Source organism: Phyllobates terribilis, unplaced genomic scaffold (genome assembly GCF_046119375.1).
Source record: "Phyllobates terribilis strain yellow unplaced genomic scaffold, ASM4611937v1 Scaffold_7__3_contigs__length_470593459, whole genome shotgun sequence".
Classification (NCBI taxonomy): domain Eukaryota; kingdom Metazoa; phylum Chordata; class Amphibia; order Anura; family Dendrobatidae; genus Phyllobates; species Phyllobates terribilis.
This window is the reverse complement of record NW_027362767.1, coordinates 256,381,442-256,396,713: the sequence shown is the minus strand read 5'-3', so window position 1 is coordinate 256,396,713 and position 15,272 is coordinate 256,381,442. Positions and strand designations below refer to the sequence as shown.

Sequence of the window (15,272 nt, the reverse complement as noted above, 5' to 3'; positions counted from 1 at the left end):
CAACAGACAGGCAGCAGATGAGCGCTCCCAGGTGAGCGGGCAGAAGTCTCTGGACAGGCGGGTGGTCACAGCATGTGACGGCGGAGCCTCCAGGTAGGCTAGCAGACAGGCAGCAGATGAGAGCTCCCAGGTGAGCGGGCAGGAGTCTCTGGACAGGCAGGTGGTCACAGCACGTGACGGCGGAGCCTCCAGGTAGGCTAGCAGGCAGGTAGCAGATGTGCGCTCCCAGGTGAGCGGGCAAGCTGGTCCATAGACAGACTGACAGGAGTTGGAAGGCAGACCGTCGGACCTCAGGCAAGCAGGCAGGTAGCTGATGTGCGCTCCCAGGTGAGCGGGCAAGCTGGTCCTTAGACAGACTGACAGGAGTTGGAAGGCAGACCGTCGGACCTCAGGCTAGCAGGCAAGTAGCAGAATATCAGGCAGGAATAAGACAGCAAGCTGGCAGGAATCTGGCAGGTAACTGGCAGGTAACTGGCAACGGGACCTGTGGGCTGAAGCAGAGTAGTGAACAGTGCAACAACATTGCTCGGGCACCTCCATTTTGGAGGAGGTGCCTTATATATGGTGAAGTCCTCCGGCCATTGGCCGGGGACTCCTTAGGACGGTGCGCGCGGCCCCTTTAAGAGGGAGGGAGCGCACGCGCGCGCGCGCCCTAACCACAGTGGCCGGGAAGGAGCGCGCGCTGCCAGCAGAGCGGGAGGAGGACGCCGGGCTCGGAGCAGAGAGGTGAGGGGAACAGCGTCCCTGCCTAGCAGAGGGCAGGGACGCCGGCGCTACAGGAACTCCTTCAAGATTGTTGGAAGACCATTTCCGGTGACTACCTCTTGAAGCTCATCAAGAGAATGCCAAGAGTGTGCAAAGCAGTCATCAAAGCAAAAGGTGGCTACTTTGAAGAACCTAGAATATAAGACATATTTTCAGTTGTTTCACACTTTTTTGTTAAGTATATAATTCCACATGTGTTAATTCATAGTTTTGATGCCTTCAGTGTGAATGTACAATTTTCATAGTCATGAAAATACAGAAAAATCTTTAAATGAGAAGGTGTGTCCAAACTTTTGGTCTGTACTGTACATAGCGTCTGGAGATATAAGTAGGGGTAATGCCTACAGCCACCAGCTAACATACATAAGTTGATCTGTCGCTATGATCTCTTGCAGAAAAAATGTGAGCGATACTGGCCGCTAGACCAAGAGACTGTGCAGTATGGAGCGTTCACCGTCAGTACGGTCAGTACAGCCCCTCACCGTCATCTCCACTGATAGCCAGCGTTCACTACTCCTGGTTAGGACTTCATCTATATTTTCGTTTTCAGGTGTCTAAAGACATAGTGAATGCTGAGGTTGTGTTTCGTAATCTCAAAGTGATGTTTCAGGAGGTGAGTGACCTGTATGACTACAACCAGCTATGACAAACAAATCATGGCCGCCATGGCTGGTTTTCTAATTAACATTGCATTATAACCTGAATAGAAAGTGAATGGAGGCCACAGATATCGCTTATACCTCCGTATAGGATATGATGTGCTCTCCTGTAGGACTTTGTCTTAGGATGTCCTGGTATAAAGGTCTTTACGCTACCTGCAGGAGGTGCGCGAGTTGGTCCACTTCCAGTACATAGCATGGCCTGACAGAGGGATACCTGACTCGTACTCCTGCTTCCTTGAAATGATCCAGATGGTTCGTCAGCATCAAGATGAACACCAGGCCCCGATGTGCGTCCACTGCAGGTAAAGGAACATGACAAGATAACCAATTCTGCAGCATCATATCTGCCGATTTGCTTGTTGTGACCTGGGAAAGCTGGGTGACAACCCCTATGGGAGCAGGAACAGACGCCAGTGATAGTACGAGCTTATATTATTATGTCATTAATTATTGTACCCATGTCATATCTCTCATACAGCGCAGGTTGTGGCCGCACCGGAGTTATCTGTACCGTGGAATACATCCAGTGTCTCCTACACAAGCGGGTAACGTATAGATGCAGAGCCAGCAGGGGGCAGCACTTGACTATTATCTATAAATGAAAGGGCTTCGTACAAAGATATAATGAACGTCAGCTTTATAAATGCATTATTGGGACAGTTGAATTGCCCTTAGTTTTATGTGAATCATACTCAATAGCTGTATAAAGTTATACAACTTTTGGTATACTTTCTTTTAATTCCTCACTATTTTAAAGAGAATAGTTTGCTGTCAGTGAATGAGACCACTCAGGTGCATCTCACAGGCAGCAGGTATCCGGCTCTGAACTGAGAAGTACAAAGCGTTGTATCCAGTATAGACAGCGCTCTGTGAACTCCAGACTCGTGCATGGTGGCAACCACCGGAGAGATCGTGCTGCTGCTGCTGCTGCGGAGAGATCGTGCTGCTGCTGCGGAATCTGCTGAGATCGGGAACGGCAATGTGCAGGTTTACTGCTTCTGCTTCTCATTCACGCTCACAGAAAACAAGTATCTTGAAATTAAGGAATTGAAACAGAAAGGATAATAGAAAGTTCCAGAACATTTAGTTTATACCATGATTAAACTTTATTTGCATAAGATCAGAAAAAAAAACTTTAAATGCTCTTGATACAGTCCTCGAAGCTGGAAACATCTGCTGATAATTCATGTATCCGATGACAGATTCCCTTTAAGTACTATACAAAGTTACATTGTATTATATTTAACGCCATTATTTCTTTTCTTTCCATCCTTCCTTATTTTATTAAAAGCACACTACGCAAACAAGCACCTGAAAGCTATGTTCATACCGAGCACTTCTAGCCATTCAAAAATGATGAGCTTTCCAATCAAAGACCATGTCTGGGAAAAAAAGCTCCAAAAACTCCTCATAGGGCAGTTCAGTAGCACTAGTGTGATAATGCCCTAAACGAGGGATCCGGAGGCTTTGGCTCTCCAGTGCTTGTGAAGCTATTGCTGAGGGTTGTAGTTTCACAACAGCTTGAGTGTCAAAATTTGCTGACCCTGCGCTATGAAGACCCCATAAAACCAATCGAACATTGCTTTATCTCAAAAGACCTACAAAGGATCTACAGTCTGAAGCGACTGGTTTTCTGAACACACGTTGTGCAGATAACAGCATTATAGCATTTTTAGAGGGAAGAGACGTGTACTAATCGAGTGACTGCCCCGCGGCATGCTCCTGCCTCATTCCTGTGTGTTACCTTTGCTGCTTTCTTTTATTTTAGAGGGTTCCCAGTAATTTCAGTATCTTTGAAGTGGTGATGGAGATGAGACGCCAGAGACCGTCCGCTGTGCAGACCCGGGTACGTGAGTGGAGGAGCAGCATCTGGGCGAAACAGACAAATCAATGCAGTTAATTCTGTGCGTCACATGAGAAATAATGTTCTGTGGAATCAGGATAATCTGAGACTAGACCAGAGGTTGTGCTGCTTCATTAACTCCCCTCTGATTGCTTCTAGCCTGGACTGTGAATTTAGAAAGAACCTTAGGCCAAAGAAGGACTACACAGACATGTATCTATAATAGTCCCACTAGTCACTGGAGCGGCTGGTAGCCCTGAGTGCTGCTGCCGCTGGGATGTGTTGTTCCATTATGGAGAAAATTGTGGAAGCGATGTCAGGATGTGATGTCTCTATGTAACATCCAAAAGCAGCCAGGGCTCCCGTTATCATTTACTTCTATGCACTACATGGTGTATAACACACGGCCCAATTGCCCCCCTATATATAACATCCGACCCCATTACCCACTAGTGTATAACATCCGGCTCCAGTGACCCCCAGTTTATAAATCTGGCCTTACTGCCCCTGTGTATATAAAATCCGACCCCATTACCCCAGCATATACCTTATGGCCCCATTACCCCCTAGTGTATAACATCCGGCTCCAGTGACCCCCAGTTTATAAATCTGGCCTCATTGCCCCTGTGTATACCATACGGCCCCATTGTCCTCTGGTGTATAACATCCGGATCCATTACCCCGGTGTATGACATCCAGCCCCTCGCCATGCCGCCTGCCTTTACTAACATGTGACAGAACGTCTGGTGGTGCAGAGCTCTCCGATACCAGCGCGGTCCTGTAATAGGAGCCACCGGGGTAACAAGTCTGGTCATAACATTTCTTCCGTCTTAATCTTCCCTCATCACCTGTGACTGATATTATTGGGAAGTGGAAGGAACCGCAGCAACTCGGCCCCCCCCCCTATGTAACATTACACGGTCTCCACTTTGTGGCTGAGTGCTTAGGAGCAGAGGGCAGAAAAGTCACCACCGCTCTGCTGACCCCATAACTGCAGAGTCCAGACCTCCTCTGGTATAATATCAGCACAAACACTGCGCCCTCGCCAGGAGCTTCATGGCCGAGCAGCTGCATGCAGCCGTACATCACCAAGCACAATGCCGAGCGTCGGATGGAGTGGTGTAAAGCCGCCACCACTGGACTCTGAAGGAGACGTATTCTGTGCAGGGATGGATCGCACTTCTCTATCCAGCGTCTGATGGAGGAATCTGGGTTTGGTGATTCCAGGAGGACATTACCCCCTGACTGCATTTTGCCCCCTGTACAGATGGTGGAGGAGGATAATGCTATGGGCTGTTATGAGGGGTCGGCCTCGGTCCCTTAGGGTACGTGCACACAGTCAGGAATGGCTGCTGATTGGACGCAGTGCACTTGCGCCAGATGTTACTGCATAGTGGATGGGATATGTAGAAATCCCATGCCCACTGTGCGTCTCCGTGCACCTGCGGATCACCCGTGGACACGGACATGTGGCACGTCTTTCCAGACCGCAGCATGTCAATTTCTCTTGCGGGGACGCAAGAGAAATTCAATCAGTGCAATGTATAGGATACGGCGAATCCGCATGGTTCAATGAACACATGCGGATTCACCTGCGTGCAGCGCTTTGGACGCAGCATAGAGTATACTGCGTTCAAAGCGCTGCCAGGAAGAGTCGTGTGCACATAGCCTTAGTCCCAGTGAAGGGAAATCTTAATACTTCACCACAAGACATTGTAGACAACTGTAGCTTCCAGCCTTGTGGGAACAGTTTGGGGAAGACCGTTTTCTGTTCCCCATGACTGTTCCCAGTGCACAATGACCATACAGACATGGAGGGGAGTTTGGTGGCCGCACAAAGCCTGGACCTTATCCAACACTTTGGGGATGAACTAGAACAGAGATTGTGACCCCGGCCTCCCCCCAACATCAGGGTCTGACCTCACAAACGCTCTTTTGGATGAAGGGGCAAAAACTCCCACAGACGCCTCCAAAATCTTTGAGAAATCCTTCAAAGAAGAGCTGTGATAGGTGCAAAGTGGGAAATGACTCTATATTAATGCAAATGGATGTAGAATGGGATGTGATAAAAACCCTGTAGGTGTAATAAGTAGTTGGGCACATACTTTTCTCCATATAGTTTATATTACTACTAGTGTTGAGCGAGTATGTTCTATTAACCCTTTCGGCGAGTATGCTCGGGCGAGCACCGGGTATTTATAGCTGCTCTGTGATATGGTTGAATTGCTCCCGTGTGCATGATTTGTGACTGTTTGACAGTTTTATTACATGTGAGGAATGTCTATTTCTTACACATTCCTCACATGTAATAAAGCTGTCAAACAGTCGCAAATCATGCACATGGGAGCGATTCAACCATATCACCGAGCAGCTATAAATACTCGGAGCTCGCCCGAGCATACTCGGAAAAGAACATACTCGCTCAACACACCCTATGTGTATTTCTGTATAAATGGCATATGATCTCTCTCCCCACAGGAACAGTATGACTTTCTCTATCATGCCATTACTGAAATGTTTGAGAAGCAGTTGAAAGAAAATTACTATGAAAACCTGAAAGAGGTGAGAAGAACTGGCTGACAGCCGAGTGCGGCACAAAGCTACATAACAATGGGGTCGCCATTTTTAAGCCTATTTTGCTGTAGTTAATGATGCCGTTATGTACAACAAAGTTATTAGAAAATGTTGCAAGGGACTGTTAATAAATATGTCTTCATTTTTCCAGCATCACTGACTTAAGCAAAACTTTAGAAATGATTAGAAAGTATCTATCACGTCCTGAACAGTGTGGAGGGTCCTGCGAGTGCTTCCAGGACCCCACAGAGAAAACGGAAAGAATTTGAAGCTTATAAAATATGAGAAAACAGGAAGGGGAACTTCCTGATTCTGACAGAGGCGACCACACTGTCATCTCCTTGTGTCACATTCTGAGTTTGTCTTTCTGTCCGCACAGAATAAAGCGCCGTTATACGATGATGCCGTGGCTCTAACACTCCCGAACCGGAGCCAAACCCCCAACAGGCGGAGGGACCTCCGTTTACGGTAAGTGCCCTGCACGGAGTAGAGTTGTAGATTTAGCGCTGACTGGTCTGATGTAGTGTTATAAGAGGAGCAGGCCATATCCATCACATCAGTGTATGTAAAGGCCCATTAAACCAATATCTAATATATATGGGGGCCTCCTGACCACCCCCCTGAAGATGATGTACGGGGTGAGAATGATCGGGCCAGTTGAATTTCCAATGGCCAATCTTTTTGTTCTCCGGTAGATAAGCTCCCGCAGAGCAGTCTTTTAGCGCCTGCATAGAGAACACCGGAGCGCTTGGCCGAGCCAAATGTTCTGTGTATTGGGAAGAGAGCTGTCAGCCGAACCACTGCTTAGCGGAGAGCTATGCATGTGTATGGGGGGCTTCAGTGTTCCTGGATACATGTTACGTACCTTTGTGATCAAAGATGTAGTCCCCTCCCTAGCATCAAAAGGCTGATAACTGAGAACAATAGTCTCCATATTGCTTCACTGTAAACAGAGATGCTTCCCTGTCCCTTTAATGGTGCAAGGTTGTAACAAACGTGATAAACGCTGTCTGTCAGGACCATAATGTTAAGCTCAGACCTCCATTATTTCTAGGGAAGTAATTATAACTTTAGCTAACTGCTGATGCAAATAAATGTGTCACCATGGTGTCAGATGGTGCAGCGGGCGGGCGGTGGGCAGACAGACTCGTGATGTGTGCTGCCTGCCTGCTCCCTGCTGCCATGACCACAAGGGAGACTTCGAGATACTTAGTTTTGCAATATTTTGGGGGCTACTGAAGATTCCATGGTTACGACCACTAACAGCTAACTAACTGTCACTATATAAGTGGTCGTAACCATGGATACCTAAGCTACTGCAATGCTCTACATGGGGAAAGAGACACAGCGAATCAGAAGAACTATGCTACATTTCTAATAGGAGGAATTTGCTAATATTATTATTATTACAGCTACTACATATTGGGATAGGATCTTGGAGACAAGAATACCTCTTTAACAATCCCGGCATTGATAGAAAAATAGCTTCTTCTTGAGGATGTTTTCTGGAATTACACAGATAATCAGTGTATAATAAAAAGTTATAAGCGGTGAATATTCCTCCAACACAGCCTCTCCATCCCAGCAGCATGGCTTCCAGGCCAGTGCTTGGTACAGGACAGTGTTTCTTGTGTCGTCATGTGACTGGAGAAGTGTACAAGGGGGGACAGCCAAGCCAGCCCCCTTCCCTGTCTATACATTGGAGCAGGGGGCTGGCCTGATTACTCATTATTGGACACAGACTGTCCTGTCAGTCACAGGAACGAAAACCAATCTGCAGGATTGAGCAGCTATAGAAGGACCTGGGCATTGGGGCTAATACAACTTTATTAATAAGTTCTAAAACTTTATGTCTTAAGTCTTCCAATGGTATATTTAATATAATGGATTGTTCTCCCGCCATGTTGTGCACGGTGCAGACATACATCACCTCTTCTCTTCTCTCTGTACAGTGTATCTCTGCCTCCGCCACAGTCAGACATGAGCAACACCTACGCTGTAGTGAATAAAAAATCCCCCGCTCAGGTGCTGCTTCCCGGAAGTAATACACTGGAAACACGGAGCCCGTCCTCTTCTCATGTCCAGTATGACAATGTCAGACCCCGCTCGTCCCCTGCCACACCAGTGGATCAGCTCTACAGCACTGTGGTGCCCAAATCCAACAGGATGTCCGCCTGTGTAACAACACCTTCCAACCCGAGTCTTATTTCTTCTTCCTATTCTTTGGCTGGAAACCCAACTCCTTCCGAACCCGCTTCTGTTGAGTACAGTCAGGTCAACATTCCCAGTGCAGGTAAACTTACAGGCCGGCTCAGGTTCCCCACCTTCTGGTCTATACCAGGTATCAGCTCCATGTGCTGCTTTCTTCCTGGGGAATTAGAGTAAGACCCCCGCGGCAGATATATAAGAGGACACACATATGCATTTACATGTATTTAAGATTCTAAAAATGTCTCCTAAAACCCAAAGCCTGACCGAAGGAGGTGGCATCGCGGGCATCTGTAATGGTTCTGTACGACTACAGGATCCGAGCCCTGACCTACCACCTGGAGTATTTGCAACAATATAAGGATACTCTATTACCTGCCCTTTAGTGTATAAGTATGCGGTGCCAGGAATGCCCACCAATATGGCAGGTGAACAAATGAATGAGATCCTACAGGCTAGTGATGGGCATAAATGGGCATCAATACTTCTAAGATCCTAAAGAGGCATTTTCCTTACGTATGTAGGAGCTTACGCTGTTTAGTATGACTGGCACTGTACTACACGCTGGCTAAATGAGCACTTTATTACACAGTGGCTAAATAGTCACTTTACTGCCCGCAGGGTAAATACTGGGAGCATGCTGAATAGCATACTGGCTAAATGGCCACTGCAAGGTAAACCGGGTAAATGGGCATTGCATCCTGCTAGGCACATGCTTCAAAGCAATCTGGCTATATGAGCACTGAACTGTAAGCTGGCTGCATGGGCACGGCATGGCATACTGGTACATGTGTGCTGTAGGGTATGGTGGGTGCTGTGTTACATAGCTGACTCTATGAATGCTGCTTTGAACTTTGGCAAATCTTTCCTGTTGCTTGGGATGGCTTCGTTGGGAATGGATTTGGTGGCTGCCCATGTAGTGTCTGTACTGCAATATAATTATATACAGATGCTTCTCACAAAATTAGAATATCATCCAAAAAGTTAATTTATTTCAGTTCTTCAATACAAAAAGTGAAGCTCATATATTATACAGAGTCATTACAAACAGAGTGATCTATTTCAAGTGTTTATTTCTGTTAATGTTGGTGATTATGGCTTACAGCCAATGAAAACACAAAAGTCATTATCTCAGTAAATTAGAATACTTTATAACAACAGCTTGAAAAATGTTTTTAAAATTCAAAATGTTGTCCTACTGAAATTTATGTTCAGTAAATGCACTCAATACTTGGTCGGGCTCCTTTTGCATCAATTACTGCATCAATGCGGCAATGTGGCATGGAGGCGATCAGCCTGTGGCACTGCTGAGGTGGAAGCCCAGGTGGCTTTGATAGCAGCCTTCAGCTCGTCTGCATTGTTGGGTCTGGGGTCTCTCATCTTCCTCTTGACAATACCCCATAGATTCTCTATAATAGATTCTCTATGGGGTTAAGGTCAGGTGAGTTTGCTGCCAATCAAGCACAGTGATACTGTTGTGTGTAAACCAGGTATTGGTACTTTTGGCAGTGTGGACAGGGGCCAAGTCCTGCTGGAGAATGACATTTCCATCTCCAAAAAGCTTGTCGGCAGAGGGAAGCATGAAGTGCTCTAAAATGTCCTGGTAGACGGCTGCGCTGACTTTGGTCTTGATAAAACACAGTGGACCTACACCAGCAGATGACATGGCCCCCCAAACCATCACTGATTGTGGAAACTTCACACTAGACCTCCAGCCGCTTGGATTGTGGCCTCTCCACTCTTCCTCCAGACTCTGGACCTCGATTTCCAAATGAAATGCAAAATTTACTTTTTCTCCTTGGCCCAGGTAAGACGCTTCTGACGTTGTCTATTGGTCATGAATGGCTTGACACAAGGAATGCGACACTTGTAGCCCATGTCCTGGATACGTCTGTGTGTGGTGGCTCTTGAAGCAATGACTCCAGCAGCAGTCCACTCCTTGTGAATCTCCCCCCAATTTCTGAATGGCCTTTTCTTTACAATCCTTCCAGGCTGTGGTTATCCCGGTTGCTTGTGCACCTTTTTCTACCACACTTTTTCCTTTCACTCAACTTTCCATTAATATGCTTGCATACAGCACTCTGTGAACAGCCAGTTTCTTTAACAATGACCTTTTGTGGTTTACCCTCCTTCTGGAATGTGTCAATGACTGCCTTCTGGACATCTGTCAAGTCAGCAGTCTTCCCCATGATCGTGGAGCCTACTGAAACAGACTAAGGGACCTTTTAAACAGACTAAGGGACCTTTTAAACACTTCGGAAGCCTTTGCAGGTGTTTTTTGTTAATTATTCTAATTTACTGAGATAATGACTTTTGTGTTTTCATTGGCTGTAAGCCATAATCATCAACATTAACAGAAATAAACACTTGAAATAGATCACTCTGTAATGACTCTATATAATATGAGTTTCACTTTTTGTATTGAAGAACTGAAATAAATGAACTTTTTGATGATATTCTAATTTAGTGAGAAGCACCTGTGTATATATATATATATATATATATATATATATATATATATATATATATATATATATATATATATAATACGCAGGGTGTGTGGGAAGTAGTTGTCACCTCATGGGTAGAGTAGACACATGAGTTGCCATCCCTAATACTTTATACCGGGTCAGTTGACCCCTGCTCACTAGTTATGTCAGCCACCACTTATGTTGTGGCCTGACAAGGACCTCAGACTATTTCCCGTATATACATCCTACAGACAGGTGCAATATACAGGGATTGTGTCCGGTGCACATTGGAGGAAGACCAAATCACGATGATCATGTCATGTTTTATGTGTTCTTGTGCAGGTATAATGTCTGTCTGTATTTTGTGTAATGTCCGTCTGTATTTTCGTATTTATTTGTTAATAAAACCATGTTTTCTCAGTACGTGTCTGTGTTGTAGGTTAGGTCAGCACAGTGGGTCGGGGTTCAGCATTGATATAAGGTTATATTATACATATAGTGCTGCACATCCAGGTCTTTTGTCCACATATAACAGTATTTAATGCTTTTCTTAGAAGGTCTTGTCCCTCTACATCATACCGAACTGTAGCATTCAGCACGGTGGACTAGTAGCCACCGGAAATACAGTGACTTCAATCCATACTAGCCTAAATATGCAACATGGCTGCTGACCTAAGAACGCTATTGTAGGGATGGAGCAACCCGCCAAGATGAATGGCACACGCTGTGGCACTCTGTGTTGGCCTTCTTTAGTTTAAAAGGTTTACATTAGAGTTATTTTTCCCTATGTATGATCCTAAAGGATAGTGTACTATAACCTTACCTCCGAGCGTGATGTTCCATATGTGCCATCGTGGTGAGGTACCAGTAGCCATACAGCCCAGACTGCTATAGATGTTTACATGATACCTGGGTAAAGAGGCTCCAGCTTTGGGCCAAGCCCCTAGTACCTGATAGGCATCACAAGTGCCAAGATGGCGTCTGGCCGTACACGTCGCTTGTCTGTTATGAGTGTTCATGTGGCCACCAATGTGTGCCTGTGATGTACCGGTTGCCCGTTCTGTGTGCCCGCTTCTGGCTGATGTTGGCAGGTCACGGCAGGGAGATGTGAGACTGTATAACTCTTTCTCACTTTCTTCCTGCCGCAGTCCCGTCCTTTAACCATCTAAAAGGAGACAACAAGAGAGTCCAGTCCAATGTGAGTACCCATCCCACCAATATTCACACACAGACGACTACCCACCATGTGCTCTCCTCACAATGTGACAATATTCCTATTTTATTCTAGGCTTATGCAGTGGTATCAGACAGGCAAGGTAAGTGTATGGGAATCCAGACCCTCCTTAAAATTATAAGGAGATCAATTTGTTTTGCTGAGTCTTCAATATATAAGCTATGAGTATGTACATCAATAGCAATGATATGGACAAGCACACTCTCCAAAATCCTACACCACGAGGCGTCCAGGGTGAGGAAGAGTGGGCACCGGCAGTGAAGCTCAGGACTGATGACTCTCTCGCACTGCCTTTGGTACTGTAATAAGTTTAGTATGGCATACGGGCATCCATTCTGCCCTCTACTCCTCCACAATGTCTTTTAGTGAAAAAGCCATGATATGGTGTGTGACATGCGATAACAAAGACCACACTTTTACCCTGGCTATATACACACTGATAACTCAGACGTCTACGTTTCTATTAGCACATTCTAGTAATATCATTAAATACACAAGTAGGGCAGAAATAATTTATTTTTTAGTTTCCATTTTATAGGTACCATAATATTCTTCTGGACGTTCCATGTATTAAACATGTCTCATCCTTGCAGATAATTCGCTTGACTATGAAATTGTGGCAGATGCTTCCAAAGGACGAATGGCAGCGAATGTGTCAGGGATAGGTAAGTTCTGGATACAGAAACCGGATGGGCCACTAACTGTATCAGTCACTTACTTAGTCTTACAAGGCAAGTTTAATCAAAAACTGTAGTATAATTCCTTATGCTAGCCCCATTACTAGGTCCAGTAGTCAGACCAGTTCATGCAGGCGACCAGTGGGCCTTGCATTTTTTTTGCACTTTTTTTTTAGCAGTTAATTATCATAAAGATGTGTCTGGGACTAGGAGACATGGCGCAGGAATAACACACACTGCTCACTTAGGCCACCACGGTTCAGAACAGAATCTGAATCAAACCCAACAATAAGCTGCATCCTGTGCAGTGACCTGGCATCAAATGGAAAATTCCCATATACAGGGGCATCTGCTGGGAAAAGCCTCCTCAGGTCGGTTTCCCACATCAGTTATTTTTTTCATACTTGAAAAATGGTTGTTGTTTTTTTTTGTGTATGCTGGACCCATTCTTGGTCCGCATGTCAGTTTTTACAACCCTTGCTGCATACGTTTTTGCATTGACTTGCATTGGTGAGTTTGATCCGCAACATGGATCAAAATAGGATGGAGCTCATTTTTATTTTTTTTGTGTGCAGTCAGTCTGCAAAAAAAAAAGGACATGTGAAAAAGTGCATTCAATATAATGGGTCTATGATCTATCCGTAAAAATAGCAGGCAGCACCAAAAACACCTTTATGTGAACGAGCCCTTGCACATATGTCTGAAAGACCTTGCTGTTTGACAATATCCTAAGGCCACATTCACACTATCAGTATGTGGTCAGTATTTTACATCAGTATTTGTAAGCTGAAATCAGGAGTGGAACAATCAGAGGAAAAATATAATAGAAACTGTATTTATCACCCACTCCTGGTTTTGGCTTAAAATTACTGATGTAAAATACTGACCACATACTGAAGGTGTGAACGTGGCCTAAGGCCAGATTCAGATGACTGCCGTAAAAACTGGGCCAGTCACATCCACCATTTGTGGCCGTGATTGACTCAGGGAGCAGGTGTGTGCTTGTCCTCATTGTAGATGGGCGCAGGAGTGACTTTTATTTCATGCACTTGCACATAGGTTAATATTGGCATGTTGGGTGGCACAGACAGAAAATATGGCCACCTGCATGAGGCCTAACCCTGGGGTTGTGCTGTGAAACTGATCATTTTGGCCTCTAAAGCAGCTCTCTGGTGTAGAGACAATACCAAAGAACTTTCTAGAAATAAGATTGTGCCAGAATTGATGTAAAAACCATGCGGCCCTATGGGGATTTATTGCAGCGCTGGCTGCTAGGAATATGTGTCTGGACAATCCCATACACCAGGCTGTGCTTGTTGGGCAGTGAGTCTGTAGTAACCGGGCCTTCGGGTCTCAATGTTGGGCTTTGTCTGTTGTGGACATGCTGTTATCCCACTAAAACATCATTTCTATATTTACAGGATTTAACTGTCGCATCAGCAAACCTAAAGGCCCTCGAGATCCCCCGGCTGAATGGAGCCGATAATAGGACGGATTATAAAGCAATAACATAAAATACATTTCAACCTGTTGCCTACACATTATAGGATTTATATAGGGACTGGTCCCAGAATATATGTCATTGACAAAATTGCCGGCCCCTATGGACAGATTTCATGTGACATCTGAAGTTGTGATCCTGAACTGACATCTAATCTACAAGTTATGGACTGCAGTCACTGTTACACTCCAGTGTCTGTGCATTGGGCTGATTGAGGTCGTACGATCCTGCAGATTATTAGTGGGGAGATTATCCTGCTTCTGTAGGTCAGCGGCCCCCACCTGACAGTATACACAGTGCTAGACATGTACGCTGCTTACATGTATTTCATGCTTTATACCTTGCAGTCATCACCTATAATGTGCCGCACTCAGAGCCAATAACACAGACACATTATATGGGTAGGAGAGAGGCAGCACACCCCATAATCATAGAAAGGAGATGGGGAGAGGGCTGGTTGTGTCCACAAGATTGTGGGGCGGCTCAAAATCCATGAGACATCATATGTAGCATCCTACATGTAATCACTATCTGTACTTGGGCAGCAGAGCAATTTCCTATTCGCTTCCCATCAGCTCTTCTCCTTTTCACATCCTAATGGAATATAGCGCCTACTTTTAGGATGTACAAAGGCGTCTGCTGCTTCTCCGCAAGATCAGGGTGCCCTCTCTCACCCGTATCATTCCTCGCTGCAAACACAGACATTGTGGCAGGGAACAGGCAGGCTGGCTGGTTCAGATTAGCCAGGTTAACACCTTTGATGCAGCATTCAATAGCGACCGCATCATCTAAGGAGTTTCACAGAGCAAAGGGCTCGCTCTGTCTTCATTTTTGCACGCTGCAACACAATTGCTGGGAGCAGATGATTTACAGCAGAAGTAGCCAGACTACAGCCCCCTGTTGTGTCAGAAGTATACATATATATGCCTATTAGGCTATGGCAGAGGCGTTTTATACTGAGAGACAATAAATTATATCGAATAGAAATATTAACTACAATTATAGCAATCCTCCCTCCAAAAGCAGAAATCCAAAAACTAAAAGCAAAATTCAATGGTGGAATCTAAGTTTTTTTTTCTTTTTTTCCCTCATCTCTATCCCCCCTTCAAAAAAAAAATAAAGGTTATGTCAAAAATGATATGTGCTTCAAAAGTCTATGTGTAAGTACCAAACAAAATGTGACAGAAAATAAGACCTCATCACCCCATACACACCCTAGAGAAAGATCCAGCCTTTAAATTAGACTGTCGGCTAATCCCACTGATATTGGCAGGTTCAGCCGACCTTAGTGTAATGTGTTTCTAGGGTCTCATACACGTTAGACTGTCGGCCGATCC

At 45.3% G+C, this 15,272-nt stretch overlaps 1 protein-coding gene across 1 annotated transcript in view; it reads left to right on the top strand.

The window, feature by feature from the left end:
* Positions 1-15,070, top strand: part of PTPN18 (protein tyrosine phosphatase non-receptor type 18) — a 41,090-nt gene extending 26,020 nt beyond the window's left edge. Inside the window, exons 6-17 of the mRNA XM_073640375.1 lie at positions 1,161-1,229; positions 1,316-1,378; positions 1,587-1,729; positions 1,906-1,972; positions 3,196-3,273; positions 5,749-5,832; positions 6,224-6,312; positions 7,797-8,137; positions 11,672-11,721; positions 11,812-11,839; positions 12,351-12,422; positions 13,856-15,070. Of these exons, the coding sequence (XP_073496476.1) occupies positions 1,161-1,229; positions 1,316-1,378; positions 1,587-1,729; positions 1,906-1,972; positions 3,196-3,273; positions 5,749-5,832; positions 6,224-6,312; positions 7,797-8,137; positions 11,672-11,721; positions 11,812-11,839; positions 12,351-12,422; positions 13,856-13,920 (1,149 nt within the window). The 3' untranslated portion in view covers positions 13,921-15,070. The remainder of the gene's footprint in view (positions 1-1,160; positions 1,230-1,315; positions 1,379-1,586; positions 1,730-1,905; positions 1,973-3,195; positions 3,274-5,748; positions 5,833-6,223; positions 6,313-7,796; positions 8,138-11,671; positions 11,722-11,811; positions 11,840-12,350; positions 12,423-13,855) is intronic.
* The last annotated feature ends 202 nt before the right edge of the window (positions 15,071-15,272 follow it).